The sequence below is a fragment of the Lithobates pipiens genome, unplaced genomic scaffold, assembly GCF_037356315.1.
Source record: "Lithobates pipiens isolate NorthernLeopardFrog02 unplaced genomic scaffold, aLitPip1_a1.2 Scaffold_18, whole genome shotgun sequence".
In the NCBI taxonomy this organism is placed as follows: domain Eukaryota; kingdom Metazoa; phylum Chordata; class Amphibia; order Anura; family Ranidae; genus Lithobates; species Lithobates pipiens.
In genome coordinates this window covers 72,453,374-72,475,927 of record NW_027507758.1, presented here as the reverse complement: position 1 = coordinate 72,475,927, position 22,554 = coordinate 72,453,374, and the positions used below count along the sequence as shown (strand labels likewise).

General features: G+C 44.9%; 1 protein-coding gene across 2 annotated transcripts in view; it reads right to left on the bottom strand.

The window, feature by feature from the left end:
- Window positions 1-22,554, bottom strand: part of TGFB2 (transforming growth factor beta 2) — a 203,536-nt gene that overhangs the window by 25,124 nt on the left and 155,858 nt on the right. For both annotated transcript variants that reach the window (XM_077485780.1, XM_077485781.1), the window contains exon 2: window positions 1,183-1,346. In XM_077485780.1, the coding sequence (XP_077341906.1) occupies window positions 1,183-1,346 (164 nt within the window). The remainder of the gene's footprint in view (window positions 1-1,182; window positions 1,347-22,554) is intronic.

The window sequence follows — 22,554 nt, the reverse complement described above, 5'->3', positions numbered from 1 at the left end:
ACATCGCAGGCGCGCTGGGCGGGTAAGTGTCCTTATTTTAAAAGTCAGCAGCTGCAGTATTTGGTATTTGTAGCTGCTGACTTTAAAAAAAAAAAAAAAAAAAACAGCGGAACTCCCGCTTTAAAGATGTATTATACCATTAGACTTGAAGGGTGCTTATTAGCCCAAGAGTATAGTGGGTTTATCCAGGTTATTATTTAGTTTTGAACATGCACTACAGACCCAGATCTAACTATTGTGATATATAAACCAGTGTTCATTTTGACGACAATTTTCTATTTAGTTTTAGTCCCGGTTCACACTGATGCGAACCGAATGCGATCCGAAAGGCATAACTTTGCATGTCATCTGAAATTACATTGTTTTCTAAGAAGACCGTTCACATCGATGCAGTGCGAGTTTAGTGCAGGTGCGGTGCAAATTTAAAATGTAACTTCACCTTTACATGAAGCTCTGTAAGGTGAACTTACACAGGACACCCTCCTCACCCCCCCAGTCTCGCTGACCTGCAGCATGGCGATCTGCCGTTCTGAGCCCCGGTATAGCCGCATCAGGTGTCCGGGGCTTAGAAATCTCCTCGGAATTCACTCCTGTTCTTCCCCTCTTAGAGTACGGGCTACGTGGGTTCTGATTGGTTGGCGCCGCCCATGTGATGGCGGTGATCAATTCGAGTACTCTTAAATGTCCCTCCATAGATACTTTTGGAAGTTAAGTTCTGGGGATTTCTAAGCCCCGGAGCCATGAGGCATCTATACCGGGGCTCAGAACAGGAAATAGCTGTGCTGCAGGTCAGCAGAACTGGGGGGGGGGGGTCCTGTGTAAGTTCACCTTACAGATTTTTCTATAAAGGTGAACTTACCCTTTAATCCCCAGCAATGCCCAGCCCCCTCAGAAATCGCATTAAATTTGCACCTGTCAAAACACAAATTGCACTGTGAAATTGCATCAATTTGCCCCGCATCAGTGTGAATGGAGCGTAAGTCATAGTCTTTTGACTAAAATTGCATTTTAGTTTTAGTCATATTTTAGTCATCTGAACTGTTTCAGTTTCAGTGGTATTTTTATCAACTAAGAGTGTTTATTTTGTCTATTAACACTGTACAGCACAACATATTCAAATTAGAAATGATAATGTATATTACAAAACATATTGAAAAAAATAATCACAAATCTGACATTTACCTGATATAGCTCTATTCGTTGCTCTGATACCCGTGCCTTTGGATTTTGTAAACGAAACACTCTAAATTCTGCCTTCACTAAATTGGAAACATTTTTCTCCATTGCAGAGACGTCGAACCGGACGATTCTGAAGTAAGGATTGTAATAGTTTGGGTGGATGGCATCTGCAAAAAGTTAGTATTACATTTTATAAAAATACTGATAGGAAACTTCGATTTTGCAAAGACCACCATACAACATGACAACACAGATGACTTTTCGAGGCACTGTCATTTAGCAAAAGACGTGTGGTGGAAGCTTTTGTTGCAATCAGCCATTTCCTGACTTGTGGCAAATATGTTCGTTACAGGCTAGTAAAGTTTACTTTTTTTAGCCACCCAGCATAATGCCACCTCCACCATACTTTGCTGTAGACAGGGTGTCTATGGGCAATATAAGGTGCCACACTTATTGCTTTGACCCCAAAATCATTCCCATATCACAACTGGATCACTGTCATGCATTCAGGCAAATGCCAGATGTGCCGTGACCTGGTTCTTTTTGAATAATGGCTCCCTTCTTGCCACCCTCACATACAGGCCAGTGTTATGTAGAGCTCATGATATGGATGACTATTGCGCCTTTACTTCAGTCTCTAATGAATACTGTGTAGGAAGCCATTATCCTAGAATTTATGTATAACTCATGTGTCAATTATCAACAGATGCTTCTAAGACAAGAATTTTGCTTTATGACAGACTGCCACCACTTTAACAAAAAAAATTAAGAGAGTGAGAAGTCAATGGGACCCTATGGTGCTCAATCAGATTACTTTTTTTGGGGGGGCTGATTTTTCACTCCTGAGGACACAATTTCACGAGCAATTAGACTGAGCTACTGAAAAGCCCCCAATGTAGAATCGTCAGGGATCTAATCCTACTGCTAAGACAATGACCTTCAATCAGACCTGCTAGATAACATCAAATACAACTGATCATGGTGACATAACACACAATTATTGGGTATATCTGCTGCTGTGGTATACCTGGCTATAGTCATAGTGTTGAAATTAAGTTCAGGTGATTCACAAATTAAAGCAAAGTTAAACTCTCCCAACATTACAATAATTTTAACTACAGTATTTATCAGCATATAACACGCACAGATGTATAACACGCACCTTCATTTTAGGAGGGACGTTTCAGGAAAAAACTTACATTTTAAATAAAGAACTTTGAAGCAAAATAGGGGGCAGTGCCCATCAATGCAACCTCATCATTGCCCATCTGCAGCCTTATCAATGCTATCTCTACAGCCTCACAATTGCTCATCAATGCAGCTTGATCAATGCCCATATGCAGCCTCACTATTGCCATGATTACAGCCTGATCAATGCCCATCTGCAGTCTCATATTTGCCCATCAATTCAGCTTGATCAATATCCATCTGCAGCCTGATCAGTGCCCATATGCAGCCTCACCTTGGATTACTGTTGCCTCAGAGGGGACAGGGAGGGAGGTGGGATGAGTGCCATCAGATTACATACAACGTGAATCTCCTGTTTACTCGGCAGCCTGTTTAATACAAGGTCCCACCTCCTGGACCGGCTTATATGATAGACAGAACAGTGGTCCAATGCCGGCCCAGGAGACGGGACTTCCTATTACAGAGGCCGCTGAGTAAACAGGAGATTCTCACTGTATGTAATCTGATGGCGCTCGTCCTGCCCCCATTCCCCCCCCCCCCCCCTCTGTTTCCTCCTAGGCAGCCCAAATTGCATATAACACGCACACGCTATTTGCACCCAATTTTCAGGGTGAAAAGGTGCGTGTTATACACCAATAAATACAGTATTTTAATTGTTATGCTGTTAGCATTAATAAATAAATAGGAAGGTATATTATATGTTATATTATATATTATATGGTATATAGGTATATTATATGTTATTATCCTTGACTGACCAAGTCAAAAAAATTTGCGGACTTTGTGGGCGCATAATGAGAGAGAGATTCAATAAAAAAAGTATACATTTTATTACAACATAGTTAAAAAAACATATAAACAACACCCTCTGTGGGGGCAGTTACCAGTTACACAATAATGCAGTGATAGAGGACTGGACCTATGGTACAGAGAAAGAGCGTAATGGATGAATGGGTGAGTTTGCATTGAATATAAAAATGTATTAAATAGCATTTTAAATTTGTGGTGCTAAGATACAGTTTAGTTCTGATTTAAGAGGAGATTTTCACATGATGATGCTGCCATGGATATACTGTGCACTTTGCAAGTGCAATTGCTCTAGAGCTTAGTAAATGAGGGAGAGCTCTGCTGACCTCCCTCATCCAATCAGGAGCAAGCAAAAAAAATTTTGTTTTTTTTCCTTGCATGTGATTGCCTATACAAAGTGAAGCTTTACCTAATTTCTAAGATCTGGAGCAACTGCATTTGCAGAGTGCAACTGCACTTTGCAAAGAGCACCGTGTATTTGCCTTTAGTAAATCAACCCCATAGTAACATAGGTTGAAAAAAAAAAAACATACACACACAACATAACCCCTGGACCTACGGCTGATTGAGAGAAAATCAGAAATCCCTTACAAAGTATGTTTAAATTAGCTTCAGTAGGAAAATAAGTTCTTTCTGATCCTTGAAGGCATTTGGATACTCCCCCGATCGACAATATACAGTGCCTTCAAAAAGAACCGAGGGAGGGTTCGGCCTCGAGTGCCGACATCGCGGGCACCCTGGACAGGTAAGTGTCCTTATTTTAAAAGTCAGCAGCTGCAGTATTTGTAGCTGCTGACTTTAACAAAAAAAAATAAAAAATTCGGTGGACCTCTGCTTTAAGTTTTATTATAAGCTCACCTGTAGGTAAAAATAAATGAAGAGAGTTTACTACCATTTTAATGATACTTATTTTATCTTTTCTCACCCATTGTATTCTTTTTATGGACACAAAGAGATAGAGTGCTATATATGCATCAAGTCATCACTTGGAGATAACAAAGACCGAGGACTCTTTCCACCACCACCCCATATGACAGTGTTGGGTGCCTGATCAGCCAATCAGCAGGCACCTGTGCCCTCATGTGGGAGAAAGCTTAGACATATGCTCCCCCATACGTAATAATACCAGACAGGTCACTCAGGAGTGAACGAAGCAGCTTGGTAGAGCTTTCCTGTAAACATTTTCCTTAATAGCCTCAAAGATTATATATCCATTATATGTGAATGAAATACTTTTGAAAATCAGTTATTACTTTGTAAAAAATAGTAGTGTGCTGTACATTCAGCAGGCTCCACGCACTACACACTGCCTGTGTAAAGACATATTCAGCGACCCATCGCAGTTTGCTACAGAAGTGGTGTTACATTGCCGCCATCTTGCTACACCCCACACTTGTCCACAGTAAGGATACACTAAGAAGGGGGAAAGCGGACATGTTGTTACACCCACCGGAGTTTTGCATTTTACACGTATTTAGAACAGTATAGTGAGTAGCTATAGTGAAATACAGGACTTACAACTCCGTCTGACTGCTTAGATGTTGAATTTTAAAAGCAGCAAACTTCTGTCAGATTAGCAAACCTGTGAGATGAGCAGGGTTGCTACTGCTTTTAAAATTCAAGATCTAAGTAGTCAGGCAGAGTTCCAAGTCCTGCATTTCACTATATAAACTGACTTTACTGTTATAAATACGTGTAAAATGCAAAACTCCAGTGGGTGTAACAACATGTCCGCTTTCCCCCTTGTTAGTGTATCCTTACTGTGGACGAGTGTGGGGTGTAGCAAGATGGCGGCGACGGAACGTCACTTCCGCAGCAAATTGGGATGGGTCGCCAAATATGTCATTACACCTGCATAAAACTACAAGAGGGGGCGGAGACAAGACCAGTCATCCTGTACAAGGAGAGAAAGCAGAAGTGACCGGTCTTTGTTACAGGAAGCTCCTGGATTACTGCACAGGTCTGGAAGAAATATACAAAGCACACCAAGATTTAAGATTACATATGACCTTGTAGACAGATGATATTTGCTTTTTCTGTCAGTCCAGCTTAGAAGCAGGGAAAGTATAAGCAGCTATGGGGGGGCCATCACAAAAGTTACCTTTTTGCTATGCCCAGAATGGTCAAAAGACAGATTTCCTTAAAAGTAGAACTATATTTTATTTTCATTTTGGACAGAATAAGGGAGGGATAACCCCTGTAAGTTTTTTTGCCATCTGGGGAGATTTCCCTTTACTTCCTATCCCATAACCAAAAAACAGTAAGTGAAAGGAAATGCCTCCAAAGTTAGGGAATCCCGGATTGTCACCAGAACTAGAGTCCCCGCTGCAAGATTTCTCCTCTATTATTGTTCAGGAGCCAACTCAAAATTTGGGATTTTATTTAACGTTCACTTTTGAAGATAAAGGTAAACAGGACAAATAGAGAGAGTGAACCTTCTTAATGGGGAAACCGACAGCAATAAAAACCTAATAGGAGTTCCAATCCCTCTCCACTCTATTCAAAACACAGATAAAAAATTAGCATTTAGTTATACTTTAACCACTTGCCAACCATATACCAATATGGCGGCAAGGCAGCTCTCCTGTACAGAATCATGTACTTAGTACATGATCCTGCACTTACTCCCTGGTCTGGGGTACGCATGCAAACTGCTGACATCCCGCTCCCGCTGTGATTGGACACAGCGGGAGCCAATCACCGGGTCCAGTGGACCTGTTCGAGAAACACAAGCAGAATGGCAATCTGTCTATGTAAACAAGGCAGACTGCCGTTTTGTCAGTAGGGAAGGTATTGATCCTGTGTTTCTGCAAAGCAGGAAAACAGATCTCTGCCTTCCCCTAGTTCAAGCACTTCCCACACAGTAACAATGCACAGGCTAGGCACACACCTTAAACCCTTGATCACCCCTGATGGTAACCCCTTCCCAGCCAGTGTCATTAGTATAGTGACAGTGCATATTTGTTAGCAATGATCACTGTATTATTGGCATTGGTCCCCAAAAAAAGTGTCACTTGGGGGTTTATTTACTAACGCTAGATAGGGCAAAATTAGTCACAATTCTAAATAGAAACCAATCAGCTTCCAGGTTTTATTGCCAAAGCTTTAGTCCACAAGCTGAGGTTAGAAGCGGATTGCTTTCTATGCAGAATTGTGACTAATTCTGCCCTCTCTAGCTTTAGTATATAAACCCCTTAGTGTCCGATCTGTCCAATCGCAGACAATGTTGCAGTCCCGCTATAAGTCGCTGATCGCCACCATTACTAGTAAAAAAACAAAAAAAATTTCCATAAATATGTCCCATAGTTTGTAGACTTTTGTACAAACCAATCAATATACGCTTAATGGGATTTTTTTTTTACCAAAAATGTGTAGCAGAATACATATTGGCCTAAATTTATGAAGAAAGTTGATGTTTTACCTTTTTTATTGGATATGTTTTATAGCAGAAAGTAAAAAAAAAAATGTTTTTTGTTTTTTTTTAAATTGTCAGTCTTTTTTTGTATGTAGCACAAAAAATAAAAACCGATGAAGTGATCAAATACCACCAAAAAAAAGGAAATAAATATTTGTGTACAGTGTTGCACGACCACACAATTGTCAGTTAAAGTAACGCAGTGCCGTATCGCAAAAAAATGTCCAGGTCGTGAAGGGGGGTAAACCTTCCGGAGCTGAAGTGGTTAATGTTAGTCCATGCTCCAAATACCAAAACTAGGGCTGGACATTCACAGCAAACCACAGGATGGGAAGTGATTAGAAATCTCCCCAACTGGCACACATTTTCAGTATAGAGGAAAAGGGCCTGAATAATGTTTTTATTACTCTCCATGCTGCCCATGACTGTGCACCTTCTATTTCTTGCATAAGTGTCACAAGGACAGGAAGTGAGGGAGAATCTCCCCAAGAGGGTCACAACCTGAAAAAAAAATTATATTTTCCCCACTCTGTTCCAAGCTAAAAAAATATTTATTAAGTTCAATGGAAGTACACCACAATCTACAATTTAAAAGAAAAAAAAAATATTACAAGAGCAAGAATTTTGTGTGACATCAGCATGATGTAATCCTTTGTATTGCAAAGCTTTATAGAAACATAAGCCTTTTGGCAAACACATTGTTGGCAACAAACCCTGCAAGATTAGCACAAGCTGGCAAAAGTTAAGTCTCTCCGTATCCTTGCGGAAAAAAAAAAAAGTTGGAGAAAAAACAAAACAATACGACAACCTCGGAAATGGATGATGCTTTAGATAATTGTCCGTGATCCCTAAGGAATTGACAGCGTTCTAAGTAACATCTTTCTGTTCAAATTGCGGCTGGTAAACAAGTGTTACAAAGATTTATTTTTATGGCCCTTTGTGTTTACGGAGCCCCTGGTTTTTGGTCCTCTGCCAGTGGCTCGCACTGCGCTGCTTCCAACCTGGTCTCCGAAACGCGGTAGTCATCTAGAGTGGATTTGCAAATATTTACAGTTAAACCTACTTATTAAACACAGTTGTTATCCTTTTCAGATTACGGCCATTGCTCTCTCCCACTGGCAAATAAAATAATTACGCTGTCTAAAGCGCTGATCTACTGTAAAGCTGAAGCATGTGGTTACAGTAGCTGAGCTCCAGATGAGGCACTGGGAGAAGACAACTGATATACAACCGTTGGAGGAAATATGTCACATGTAAAGCAAGATTGTGTGGTTGTACAACAGACTGAATCAGTTCTATTAAATTGATGCTGTCATCACCAAATGCACATCAATGAAAAGTTGCAATTTTTTGACACTTTAAAGGGAAACTATATTTACAGTAATATTTCATTTGATGTGTTTAGATTTAGAATGTTTTTAAGATGTTATTTTATATCTGATTTCGAAATTATATATATATATATATATATATTTTTTTTTTTCGAAATCAGATATAAAATAACAGCTTAAAAACATAACGGTCCGCACATGTGAAAGGGGCCATACTGTGTGTATATATATATATATATATATATATATATATATATATATATATATACACATTTTTACATACATGGTTGAGCTCCAGCCGGTGTCTTGGGTCTCGGTTGGATAGACTGATAGTAGTGCAGCCATTGGCTCCCGCTGCTTTCGATCAAATCCAATGATGTTGGGGCCGGGGGCTGGGCCGAATTCTGTTGTCTGTGTCAATAGATGCAACAGCAGGACACAGGAGAGCGCCCGCACAAGTGCCACGGGGGAGAGCGGGTTTCCAATGGGGCACTAGAAAAGAGGAGCCTGGAGCACCGCAGAGGGACCCCAGAAGAGGAGGATCAGGGCCACTCTGTGCAAAACAGAGTTTTTTTCTAAATGAACATTTAGGTATCCTTTAAAGCGGAGGTCCACCCTAATTAACAGTCCTAGGTCTATGTGATTCCCCCCTTCCCTAATCGCTAGGTAACCCCCTTACCTTTCTGCTGTCTTCTTCTGTTTTCTTCTTCTTTCAAATTTTCTGCCTCTGGAGATTACGGAAAGGGGCGGAGCCGCTGTGGAAATGGGCGGGGCTTCAGCGGCAGGTCACTTCTTCCTGTCGGCCGCAGGGGCTCCTGGGATCGTTGTTTTTATTTCCCAGGAGTCTGTGCGGCGCCCAGGCTCGAGATCTCGCGCGACCTGAGTGGTAGTCAGCGTTCGAGCGGATTGATCTGCGCATGCGCGAGATCGCAGATCTTACGGGCGGTGCATGATGGGAGTTTAGGAGGACTGTGCCCCGGAAGTCAATGCCTGTGGGCTTCACATGCCCACAGGCAAAATGGAAAACGCCTGGAGACGTTTTCCTAACAAGTTTAGAAGAAAGAAAAACAGCTGCAAGATACTCGGACAGCACTTAGAAGTAAGTAAAGTATTTAGAATAGTTAATTTTACAGATTAATGCGGAAAAAATAAAAAAACGGCGGTGGAACCCCACTTTAAGCAGGTCTATGGCAGGACTATGCTGTGAAGCAGAGCTGTGTAAATCTCAGGCATGCATTGACAAAAATATAAATCCTTTGGCAGGTAAAACAGCTCCAGTAGATACACTATGTTTTATCTTTGTTTTCAGCTGTTTGTAAGCCGCACAACGACGATAGATGATGAGGCTATTTGAAAAGTGACAGGTCCACTTTAAGTCCACCTTCTCAGTCCCATTATGAAGCAGAAGCTGGCAGATAAAAGCCCAATAAAAGTATGAGAATTTGGGAAAAAGGACTAATGACTCTGGCTACAATCCCTGGCCTTCATTCTCCGGGGAGGGAGGGTTAACAGAAGATCTTCTGTTTTCTCTTCTCTCGCTCTTCAATGCAAAGGAGAGAGACGCACAGTGGACTCAATGGCTGTGCTCGGCCAAACCGCCTCGTTGTCACAGCAGCCGTGCAAACTGCCAAAATAACATGTAAATGCTGTCAAACTCTGCTGCTTAGATTAGACTCGCTCGTAAGGCACTAAGCAACGTTTCAGCAGGTCTGACTGTAAAGTGCTGCCGTCCAAACCTAACCACACCCTCACCACACCCTGCCCGCACATTTCCGCACTTGAAACAAAAGCGCACTGCCCATCTGGTTGCAACCCTAGGCTAACTAAAGAACAAAACTGTAATAAATTACAGCTTTTTACATGTGGTGGCCATGTTTGTTTCCTTTTATTCTGTTTTTTTATCCCTCATTTTCACCTGGTGATCCTAAGAGTATTACACTTCCTGTCCTAGGGTGACACTTCCTCAGTGTACTGCATCTTTGGAGGAGCAGTGTTGTCACCTTAGGACAGAAAGTGTAAAAGGGCCACAAAACATAATTTTATGGTTTATAGATCATCATTATACAAATAAACGGTTACCACAGGGTGCGTACATGACTGCTTTGGCTAAAAAGGCACAGCAGCAGCTGCTGCCTTTTGGACTGTTTCCCTTTAACTGAAAATCAATACAAATAAGAAAATGAGGTGGAGGGTGGGGTGCAAATCATTCCTCTAATCATTTGGAAGTGTGTGTAATTTGAGCTTCAGCTATTGAGCTCTGTAAACAGCCTTTTTTTTGCATAGTAGATAAGAAGATTTAGAACAGATAAGAAGGATAGGGGAGGGGGAAATCATTCCTCTTATCATTTAGAAATGTATGTAATTTGAGCTTCAGCTATTGAGCTCTGTAAACAGCCTTTTTTTGCACAGCAGATGAGAGTCAGGACAGATAAAAAGGAGAGGGGAGGGGGAAGACATTCCTCTCATCATTTAGAAGTGTGTATAATTTGAGCTTCAGCTATTGAGCTCTGTAAACAGCCTTTTTTTGCACAGCAGATAAGGAGATTTTGGACAGATAAGAACGATAGGGGAGGGGAAAATCATTCCTCTCATCATTTAGAAATGTGTGTAATTTGAGCTTCAGCTATTGAGCTCTGTAAACAGCCTTTTTGCACAGTAGATAAGGAGATTTAGAACAGATAAGAAGGATAGGGGAGGGGAAAATCATTACTCTCATCATTTAGAAATGTGTGTAATTTGAGCTTCAGCTATTGAGCTCTGTAAACAGCCTTTTTTTGCACAGCAGATGAGAGTCAGGACAGATAAAAAGGAGAGAGGAGGGGAAGTCATTCCTCTCATCATTTAGAAGTGTGTATAATTTGAGCTTCAGCTATTGAGCTCTGTAAACAGCCTTTTTTTGCGCAGCAGATAAGGAGATTTAGGACAGATAAGAAGGAGAGGGGAGAGTGAAATCATTCCTCTCATCATTTAGAAATGTGTGTAATTTGAACTTCAGCTATTGAGCTCTGTAAACAGCCTTTTTTTCCATAGCAGATAAGGAGAGTCAGGACAAATATGGAGAGGGGAGGGGGAAGTTATTCCTCTCATCATTTAGAAATGTGTATAATTTGAACTTCAGCTATCAAGCTTTTTCTTCTAATTGTGATCCTGCTAGTATTACACATCCTGTCTTAGAGTGACGCTTAAGCCTAGTACACACATGAAGTTCTGTTCATTCAATCCAGTGGGCTAAACCACCTAAAAAAGTCAGATCGATGTACTAACACAAGCGATGTTAGTGCAGCGATCTCCTCCGCTGTGCAATTATAGTCTGACAGGGGGACTACCCCACCAGAACACAGTGATTAGCGATCGGATGCTGGTTTTCCAGCATGTCCCTATGACAAGAGCCAGTCATTAGACCGACTTCTGTCGGAAAGGCAGCTGTACACATTGACCAAATGTTGGCCGGTTCCTGCTGAACTAGTTATTACCGGCCAATAGTTGTAAACAGCGTGTACCCAGCTTTGCTCACTGTACTGTATCTATGAAGGACAGGAAGTATGATAGGTCTGCAGAACACCACCCACTCTCTTCTTCTCCATAACACACAGGGGAGATGTCTTGTAGCTCTCGGGGAGAGTGGAGAATACTAACTGATAAGAGTGCAGCAGAGGACAAAGAGCTCTGGAAGTTATCAGCTCAAAAGATTTTATAACAAAATGCTTTTAACCACCTGGTGCTGGCCAAGTGCTTAAATTTAAGCCCCCGCTGTAGCCAAAAGAGGGCTACAGTGGGGGCTTAAATTGCCAGGGCGGCATACATGGACGTTCTCCTGTGTCCTTGGGACTCGGCTGATCACAGATCGAAGCAAAGTGCCGGGCCTGGTCCTTTACCACGTTATAAAAAGTTCATATGGGTACAGTGTTGCATGACCGAGCAATGGTCATTCAAAGAGTGACAGCGCTGAAATCTTAAAACTGGCCTGGGCAGGAAGGGGGTAAAAGTGCCTAGTAGGCAAGTAGTTAATGAAAACTACACATACTTTGTCTATGACCACTTTCACTGTTTTGTAACCGATACAACTGTGTAAGTCTGAATCAGGGGAAAAAAACTGCCCATAATGTAAGACAAATGTTCATGGTTAATTATTGAGGACTGGCAGTGGACTACACCAAGCAAACGCACACAACCATTGTAGGATAATGGACCTGGGCTATAGAACAACATTCCATCCACAATACTGTGCTGCTCTGTTGCTCCAATGGAGCGAGGCTTTCAGGTATAGGGGTGACTTAGGCCATGTTGGGGATGGGCAAATGAGATCACCCACCTGGGTAAGCTCCATCATCACCCACCTGGGTAAGCTCCATCATCACTCAATAGTGGAGTTTACCCAGAGTGAATTCTGCAGCAGGGAGGAGAGAGTAAGGCCGCGTACACACGGGCGGACTGTTCGCCCAACCTTGTCCGCTGAACAGTGTTTGGGCGGACAGTCCGCTCGTGTGTGGGCTTTCAGCGGACAGTTTCAGCGGACAGTTGGACGGACAAAGTCTTTCGGAAATTCCGAAAAACTGTCCGCTGAAACTGTGTTTGAGCGAACAGTCCGCCCGTGTGTGGGCTTGTCCGCTGTACTTTCGAAATGAGCGGACTGTTCCCGCTCGGAAAGTCCGCCCATTTCGAGCGCGTGTACAGGTAGGCGGGGCCCGCGAAGGAGACGTCGCGGGCTCCGCCGCCTGGAATGGGCTTAAAGGGGAACCCCAACGCCGAAAAAAATCGGCGTGGGGGTTCCCCCCAAGTCCACACCAGACCCTTGTCCGAGCACGCTACCCGGCCGGTCAGGAAAGGGGGGCGAGCGAGCGCGCCCCCCCTCCTGAGCCGTACCAGGCCGCGTGCCCTCAACATGGGGGGTGCCTTGGGGAAGGGGGGGCCGCGCGGCCCCCCCACCCCAAAGCACCTTGTCCCCATGTTGATGAGGACAAGGGCCTCTTCCCGACAACCCTGGCCGTTGGTTGTCAGGGTCTGCGGGCGGGGGGCTTATCGGAATCCGGGAGCCCCCTTTAAGAAGGGGGCCCCTGGATACCGGCCCCCCACCCTATGTGAATGAGTATGGGGTACAATGTACCCCTACCCATTCACCTGTGAACTAAAGTACAATAAAAAACACAACACAGAGAAAAAATATTTTATTGCACAGCTCCGGGGGTCTTCGGGGGTCTTCTCGCCGGACTCCTCCGCTATGTGTGTGTAGCTCTTTTGCTAGCGGAGGAGTCCGGCTTTCTTCCTCCCCGCCGCCGGCCTCTTCTCCCGACTTCGGGGGTCTTGTCCCCCTCTTCGGTTCTTCTGCCGGGCCACCGCGCCTGGTCCGGTGGCCCGGTCTTCTGTCGCCGTCTTCCGTTCTTCTGTCGCCGCCTTCCGTTCTTCTGCCGGGCCACCGCGCCTTCTTGTAGCTCTTTTACAGGCGGTGGCCCGGTCTTCTGTCGCCGCTGTCGTCGCCGCCGCCGCCGCCTTCCGTTCTTGTTCTTCTTCTTGTTCTTCTTCTTCTTCTCCTGGAGATGTTGACTCGACGATCTCTCCGGCCGGAATGCCAGAGCCGCGCTGTGCGGTCACTTATATAGTGACAATGGGGCGGTGTCACATGGTATATGTCACATGGGTTGGTCACATGGTGACCCCGCCCCCTTACGATGTCATAGTCCCCATGTGACATCAACCCATGTGACCAACCCATGTGACATATACCATGTGACACCGCCCCATTGTCACTATATAAGTGGCAGCGGAGCGTGTCCCTGGCATTCCGGCCGGAGAGATCGTCGAGTCAACATCTCCAGGAGAAGAAGAAGAAGAACAAGAAGAAGAACAAGAACGGAAGGCGGCGGCGGCGGCGACGACAGCGGCGACAGAAGACCGGGCCACCGCCTGTAAAAGAGCTACAAGAAGGCGCGGTGGCCCGGCAGAAGAACGGAAGGCGGCGACAGAAGAACGGAAGACGGCGACAGAAGACCGGGCCACCGGACCAGGCGCGGTGGCCCGGCAGAAGAACCGAAGAGGGGGACAAGACCCCCGAAGTCGGGAGAAGAGGCCGGCGGCGGGGAGGAAGAAAGCCGGACTCCTCCGCTAGCAAAAGAGCTACACACACATAGCGGAGGAGTCCGGCGAGAAGACCCCCGAAGACCCCCGGAGCTGTGTAATAAAATATTTTTTCTCTGTGTTGTGTTTTTTATTGTACTTTAGTTCACAGGTGAATGGGTAGGGGTACATTGTACCCCATACTCATTCACATAGGGTGGGGGGGCCGGTATCCGGGGGCCCCCTTCTTAAAGGGGGCTCCCGGATTCCGATAAGCCCCCCGCCCGCAGACCCCGACAACCAACGGCCAGGGTTGTCGGGAAGAGGCCCTTGTCCTCATCAACATGGGGACAAGGTGCTTTGGGGTGGGGGGGCCGCGCGGCCCCCCCTTCCCCAAGGCACCCCCCATGTTGAGGGCACGCGGCCTGGTACGGCTCAGGAGGGGGGGCGCGCTCGCTCGCCCCCCTTTCCTGGCCGGCCGGGTAGCGTGCTCGGACAAGGGTCTGGTGTGGACTTGGGGGGAACCCCCACGCCGATTTTTTTCGGCGTTGGGGTTCCCCTTTAAGCCCATTCCAGGCGGCGGAGCCCGCGACGTCTCCTTCGCGGGCCCCGCCTACCTGTACACGCGCTCGAAATGGGCGGATTTGCCTCCGCCTTACGTGGGCGAGTCCGTTCATTTCAAAAGTTGAGCGAACTGTTTGCCCAACCTTGTTCGTCAAACAGTCCGCTCGTGTGTGGGCAAGTCCGCTCATGCAAATTTTGAGCGGACTGTTTGATGAAACTGTTTGCCGAACAAGGTTGGGCGAACAGTCCGCCCGTGTGTACGCGGCCTTAGAAAGTGTGGATCAGTGAGTATATCTTGCTGAGGGGAAGGCCTATTGGCAGACACTGTCAGTTTGCCTCAAATGGTTTATAAAGTTTCATACGTTTTTAAATTACTTTATGATTTATAGATCTTTATTCCGTTGTATACAAATAACATTTAACACAGGGTGCGCCCTTGATTGGCTTTGCCAAGACAGCACAGCAGCAGCTGTTTCCTTTCAGACTTTTTCCCTTTATATTTAAAGTCAGTTCAAATAAGGAGGGGGAGAGGAAACCATTCCTCTCATCGTTTAACAGTGTGTGTGTGTAATTTGAGCTTCAGCTATTGAGCTCTGTAAACAGCTTGTTTTTATTTTTGCAAAGCAGATAAGGAGAATCAGGAAAATGTTTTAAAATAAGTATATAGGGTTACACCTATTAGCTGGAAACAATATAAATGTCATATTTTATGCAATATTTAATTTTTACCATTCTGAGAAAAGGAAAAGAGATAATTTCACAAATGTATTTTTGGTCTTGGTATGTGAGCAAATGTCAAATGCCTACGCATTTTTATCATCAGCCAAAAGGGAATAGTAGAGTTATGTCAGAGACATTGATTGGCTAGAAAGGAGTCAGTTCCATAACCATATTTAGCTTAGATCATGTGACAATAGCCATTGTACCAGAAAGTGCCCACAGCAGCGTCATTTTTTGGCAAAGAGAAGTATCCAAGTACAGTGGTCCCTTGGATTACGAGCATATCTAGTTCCAGAAGAATGCTTGTAATCCAAAGCACTCATATATCAAAGCGAGTTTCCCCATAGGAGTCAATGGAAACTCAGAGAATTCGCTCCACAGTACCTGCTATTGTATGCAGTACCGCATGTGACCAGAGGTGGGGGGGCGACGGAGACACTTGGAAACACTCGGAGACTGCTCGGAGCCGCTTGGATGCACTCAGAGACACTCAGAGACACATGAACGAAGTGTTTTTCCGAGTGGCTCCAAGTGTCACCGGCGCTCCACAACCCCTAACCAAATGTACTACTTCACACTCCAGAGGCTTGAATCCTGTTCGTCTTGCGGGACAACTCTTGCAAACCATGTCAGGATTTAAAAAAAATAATAGCTGGTATTATGAAATGCTTGTAAACCACGCTACTTGCATTCCGAGGTATTACTGTACACCTTTTACCATTTATTAACATACTGGATCAGGATGGTGAGAGTTATTATGGCATACACTTTATTTCATGTTTCATCCATCTGGATGCAGGGTTCTATGAATCATCAAGCTCTGCACTGAACTATTATTCAAGTGTTGTAGTCATGGCTGCTGGAAAACCCAGGCAATTGCGCACTTCTACCATTGGAAATAAGACCTTTTTTTTTGTTCCAGCATGACTATGCTCTTGTGCACAATGCCCATAAACAATACCCAGAAACTCCATAAAGCCATGGTTTGATGAACTAGAGTGGCCTTCACAGATCCCTGACCTTAACTCTATTACACACCTTTGAGATGAACTGGAACACCACCAATTATGAGCCAGATCTTCTCATCCAACATCGTTACCTAACTTCACAAATGCTCTTTTGGATGAATGAGCACAAATTCCCCCAGACAAATGCCAAAATCAAAGCTGAGACCAAAGTCTTTAGAGAAGACTGGAACCCGTTTTAGCTGCAAAACTATGGAGTAGCTCTACTTTCCATTCACATTGTTACTGTTTACCTAGCGCAGGGGTCTCCAAACTTTCCAAAGGGCCAGTTTACTATGCTTTGGACTTGAGGGGAGCCAGACTGTGACCAGTGGAAGTAGAATATGTCACAACATCAGTGGGAGTAAGCAATGCTCCATACATCGTGGTCAGTGGGAGGAGGAATAGAGCCCCATCTTTGATGTAATTGGGAGGAAGAGTGTCCCATTTTTGGTGTGATTGGGAGCAATAATGCCCCATCATTGGTGTCAGTAGGAGGAATAGTGGCCCATTGTTGATGTCAGTGGGAGGAATAGTGCCCCTTCGTTAGCGCCCCATCATTAGTGTCACTGGGGGGAACAGTGCAGCCTCATTGATATCAGTGGAGAAATAGTGCCCCATCATTGGTGTCAGTGGGAGGAATAGTACCTCGTTAGGGATGAGCCAAACACCCCCCGGTTCAGTTCGCACCAGAACCTTCGAACGGACCAAAAATTTGTACGAACTTTAGAACCCTATTAAAGTCTATGGGACTTGAACGTTCAAAATCGAGAGTGCTAATTTTAGTGTTGAAAATATTTTTATTAAAACATGTCAAGTAAAAACAATAAACAGTAACCATCATGAGGCATATGCAGACAGGAACAGTAACAGAGGTACAATTACAGGAGACCGGCTAACGACAATCGGCCACAGCCGGTCCCTGACAGGAAGCTTGGAGAGTAGAAAAGACGGCCTGTGCTCAGATCCCTAAGGTCACAGTAGGGAGAAGCACCCATGGGTTACTACATGATGCAGTTTTTAGACAAGAACATAAAAAAGAAAAGACAGAAAGGAAGAGAGAAGAGAAAGGAGCAAAGTAAAGAGGAGCAAGGCAATATAGGGGAAAGCTAAATAGCAAGAGGAGAAGAAGGAAAAGGGGGAGGAAGGGGGGGAGGGGGGAAGGAATTTGGGTAGGGGGGGGGTAGGGTAAGGGAGAGCCCACAGCGTCCTCATGCGTTTAAGATTTGGTTCATTAAAGTGTCAGAAGAAGAGAAGCGGAGCCAGATCGACCACTGAGAAACAAATTTGGCGTAAGTGGCATTGTCCAGAGCCAACATCTCCTCCATTCTCATGGTGTCATTCATAATCGATACCCACCGTGACAATGGGGGGGTGGTCGTCGTCTTCCAATAGGCAGGTATCAGTTGCCTAGCGGAGGACATAAAGAAACGGAGCAACCTTTGTCTCTGCGATTTAATAGACCCTGGCAGAATAGAGAGTAATGCAATTTTTGGAGAGATAGGAACCGGGGTATCAGCCAAGAGATTGCAACATTCAAAAACCTGTGTCCAGAAGGGGCAGATCCTCTCACAGTCCCACCAGACATGCATGTAAGTTCCGACTGAAGCTTCACAGCGCCAGCAGGTGGCCGGGGTAGACGGGAAAATCCTGTGTAATGTAGCAGGGTCCCTGTACCACCTGGATAATAGCTTGTAGTTCTTTTCTTGGGAGTAGCAGGAGATTGTTGACTTATGTGTGAAATGAAAAGAGGTATGCCATTCCGGCACAGAGATGTCCTCACCCAAATCCGCAGACCACAGCCTGGTGTAATGTGGGAGTTGATCATGTGCTAAAGTCTGTAGTAGGTTATATAAGGAGGACAGTAAGGCCGCGTACACACGCGGGGACTGTTCGCCCAACTTTGTCCGCTGAACAGTGTTTCGGCGGACAGTCCGCTCGTGTGTGGGCTTTCAGCGGACAGTTTCAGCGAACAGTCCGCTGAACAAGGTTTTTCGGAAATTCCGAAAAACTGTCCGCTGAAACTTTGTTTCAGCGAACAGTCCCCTCGTGTGTAGGCTTGTTCGTCAAACTAAGTTCCGCGCATGCTCAGAAAGGATTTACACGCCGAAAGTTATAATGCAGTGTATAGGACGTCGTATTTTTCGTCCCGTCGTACGTGCCGTTCACGTCATCGCGCACGGTTTCAGCAAACTGTTCGTTCGTCGTGTGTGGCCATGTCCGTCCATGCTAATTTTGAGCGGACTGTTTGCTGAAACTGTTTGACGGACAAAGTTGGGCGAACAGTCCCCGCGTGTGTACGCGGCCTAAGTGTTTGGGAGTTTCTGGGAGCGAACACAGTTCCTCGAAAATGGTAAGCTTGCGATGTATCTGAGAGGAGGAGTGTAGTCGTTTGGCAAATGCGGACACATGTAGGGCCGTGAGCCAGTCACCGGAGTCTGTCACGGAGACCGGAGTCCCCTGAGAGGGGTGCACAAAGGTAAGGGCCTGCGGCCAATCCGTGCGCTTAAAAGGTCCTAGGGAGGCCGCCCCTGCACTTTGTGGCAAAGCAGGATGGTCAAAGAGGGACGTCAAGGGGCCCGGGTCCGAGGAGAGAGTGGAGTTTAGTCCCGTCCTGTACCACATCGTCAGGGAGGCCAAAGTCAGAGGGGACAAGGAGGTCATACGAGAGTAGTCCAGGTTATAACCCCATGGAAGGGCTCGGAGATCTACAGGGGAAAGGTCCTGTTCAACAGACACCGAGGCCTTGCAGGAAGGGCGAGAGAACCACTCAATGATGCGAGTCATATGAGCGGCCTTATGGTAAGTCTCAAAGTCAGGGAGGCCTGTGCCTCCCAAAGTCTTCGGGATCGTTAGTAGTTTAAATTTAACCATGGGGAGGCCCCGGTTCCACAAGAATCTGATTGCCAGCGAGCGTAGGGAGATAAAAAATGATTTGGGGACGTGGATGGGTATTGTTTGAGATAAATATAGGAACTTGGGTAGAGTGTCCATCTTCAGGATATTAATCCGTCCGAACCAGGGCAAGGGAGATCCCCCCCACTCCTCGAGGTCCTTCCATATACGGTTAAGCAAGGGGATATAATTCAGAGAAAACAAATCAGCTAGGTTGGAGGGTATAACAACCTCTAGGTACGAGATCCCCTTAGCCTGCCATTTAAATGAAAAGTTGGATTGCAGAAGGGACAGCGTGGAGGGGGTAAGGGATATGTTAAGGGCTTCCGTCTTAGAGATGTTGAGCTTAAAGTTACTATAGATACCAAAGCGTTGAAATTCACTAAGTAGGGATGGTATGGCCTCTTTAAGCGCTTGGTTCAAGTGGTTAGAAGAATCCTACGGCCACACCGCTTATTCCAATGGTGTGGCCGTAGGATTCTTCTAACCACTTGAACCAAGCGCTTAAAGAGGATACACCCTCCATGCAGTCCTGACTCAGAGGAAGCGTTTTTGATTTGGCGATATCTGGTCTCTGAGATGGGATCAGTGTAGCTGGTAAGCGGCAGTAGTGTTGGTGGTGGAAGTCCTCTTTTTTCCTGCAAACTCTGATGACACTTTTCCTATATCGGTGTGGTGTGTTTAAAACACGTTGGAGATTACAAGCAAAACGTTTTTTGTTGATGGGATGATGGACTAATATTTGAACATTAGTATATGCATTTCCCTGTCTGCACTTTGTTAATATTTTTTGATTTCATGCTTTATTTATTCACTCATTTGCTTCACATAGCATTTATCGGATCAGTATAGCGCAGCTTATTTGGGAATAATTATTTGAATTGTGGGTATCTCACGGTTAAAGCTGCTGCTGCGTTTATAATTCACAATTATTTTTTTTTGTTTCATTACTTCACATTAAGTTTACATAGGAACAGCGCTGTATTTTTTAGGTTTTTATAGGGATGGTATGGAGATGTGTGGATTCTGAATATACACTAGGAGGTCATCAGCATACAAGGAGAGTTTGTGATGGGCAGACGGAGTTTGAGAGTGCTAATTTTAAAGACTAATATGCAAGATATGCAACAGACAACACCAGGTAGATACAGGTGTATACTGTGCTAGAGGCCCACAACACCCACTAACTCCTGCAGATGCCTGTATTAGAGATCACCAGCAAAAAAGGGTATATACAAGTGTATACTGTGCTGGAGGCACACAACACCCACTAATTCCTGCAGATGCCTGTATTAGAGAACACCAGCAATAAAGTGTAGATACAGGTGTATACTGTGCTAGAGGCACACAACACCCACTAACTCCTGCAGATGCCTGTATTAGAGAACACCAGCAAAAAAGGTTATATACAAGTGTATACTGTGCTGGAGGCACACAACACCCACTAATTCCTGCAGATGCCTGTATTAGAGAACACCAGCAATAAAGGGTAGCTACAGGTGTATACTGTGCTAGAGGCACACAACACCCACTAACTCCTGCAGATGCCTGAGAAAAGACCACACTATCCCTGAATATCTTGCTCTTTCCCTGCACGCCAGGAAACACACTACACAAGGCCAGCGCGCTGGTGGCCTTATATAGTGTGGGGCGTGTACTAAACCCCTTGAGCTATAATTGGCAACAGGCATCCTGCCTGTGGCCAATTATGGCTCTCCTCGCTGCCGGCGATGTGATTGGCCAAGCATGCAGGGTTACAATGCATGCTTGGCCAATCATGAGCCAGCAATGCACTGCAATGGCGTAGTGCATTGTGGGCCGTTTGTGCCACACGAATTTGGTGCGAACAGTCCACAAAGTTCTGAATTCGCCGAACAGGCGAACGGCCCGTGTTTGAGTCGAACATACGCTCAAGTCGAATACCGAACTCATCCCTATACCTCGTATCAGTGGGAGGAACAGTGCCCCAAGGGCCGGATAAATGCAAGAAAAGGACTGCATCCGAATCGTGGGCCACAGTTTGGAGACCACTGACCTAGCAGAGAGTCAACTCAGAGTTTTGGTTGACAGTTGCAATAAATGTACTTATTTGGGTTACAGGTGCTAATTAGATTATTGAAGGATAACAATAACAGTAGGGACAAGTTGATGGTGGGCGAAAATAAATTCCTAAACACATAAAATTGGATACTTTTCATTTTTTTTCCCTCCAAAGCTTGGTCCATTTGCAGTGCAACATGAGATGGAATGGAAGTAAGCCTGGGACTTCCCAAAGGAAGAACTTCATGAAAGTATAAGTACCGAAAAATAGAGAGATATAACATTTAACATGAGAAACAAGTTGCTGATGGAATCTTCCTAAAAAGAAAAAGGAAAAAGAAAAAAAAGCAGAGCCAAGCAGCAGAAGGAAAACAAAATAATATGTGATCATGACAGATTAACATCTCCATCTCACAATGTCAATATGAAGCTTTGAAAACCAGTCCTCATAATGGTTTACATTCTTTGCGGAATACAGTTCTTCCCACTATATTTAAAACAGACAATGCCCGATTTTCTAGTCAAACGCTAACCATCTGTCTACAAATTGCCTAGCCAAGCCTTCAATAAAAGAAAGATGTTCAGAATTTCTTCCCTCTGCCCTATTCTCTGTTATTTTATCCTGATACTACGCGGCCATTCTCTGCAATTCTCATTTACGTGAGACTATCTTCCACTTGTTCCATTCATTTCCCTCCTTGATTACTGTAACCTTTCTCTGCTGCTTTTCTTCTCCCGTTTTAATCATGGTAATTTTGTAGGACTTTGGCAAGCAGGCCTAGTGGCTCTGGATATCATAATAAACGTGACCTTTTAGTCTAGTAGTAGAGTAAGTTCTAAATTTGAGAGAGGCAGCCTTTCTTTTAAAGAACTCAAAAACATAAGAATTAGTAATATGTAGGCTGAGAGATCTTTAAAGGAGACTTCCACCCGTTTCTGTGTTTATTAAAAGTCAGCAGCTACAAAAAAGTGTAGCTGCTGACTTTTAATAAACACACACTCACCTGTCCCAAGGTCCAGCGATGCGGTTGCACGAAGCCTCACTTCTCTCCCTTTCCCTCAGCGGCGCCGGCATCACTACTGTGATAGCTTGCGGCTTCATAGCTGGGTGCCCACTGCGCATGCGTGAGTTGTGCTGTGCGTCCTGAATGGCCGTGCAATCTTCTGGGACTTGTGACATGTCTCGGAAGATTGCAGGGAGGGAGGAGCTGCCTGGATGGTCTGGGCAGAAGTGGGAGCTGGGTACCTATCGAAACTTGGTACCCACTCTCCCCCCCCAAAAAAAAAAATGACATGCCAAATATGGATTTTCAGGGGGTCAGGATTGCCACTTTTGGGTGGAACTCCGCTTTAAGGATAA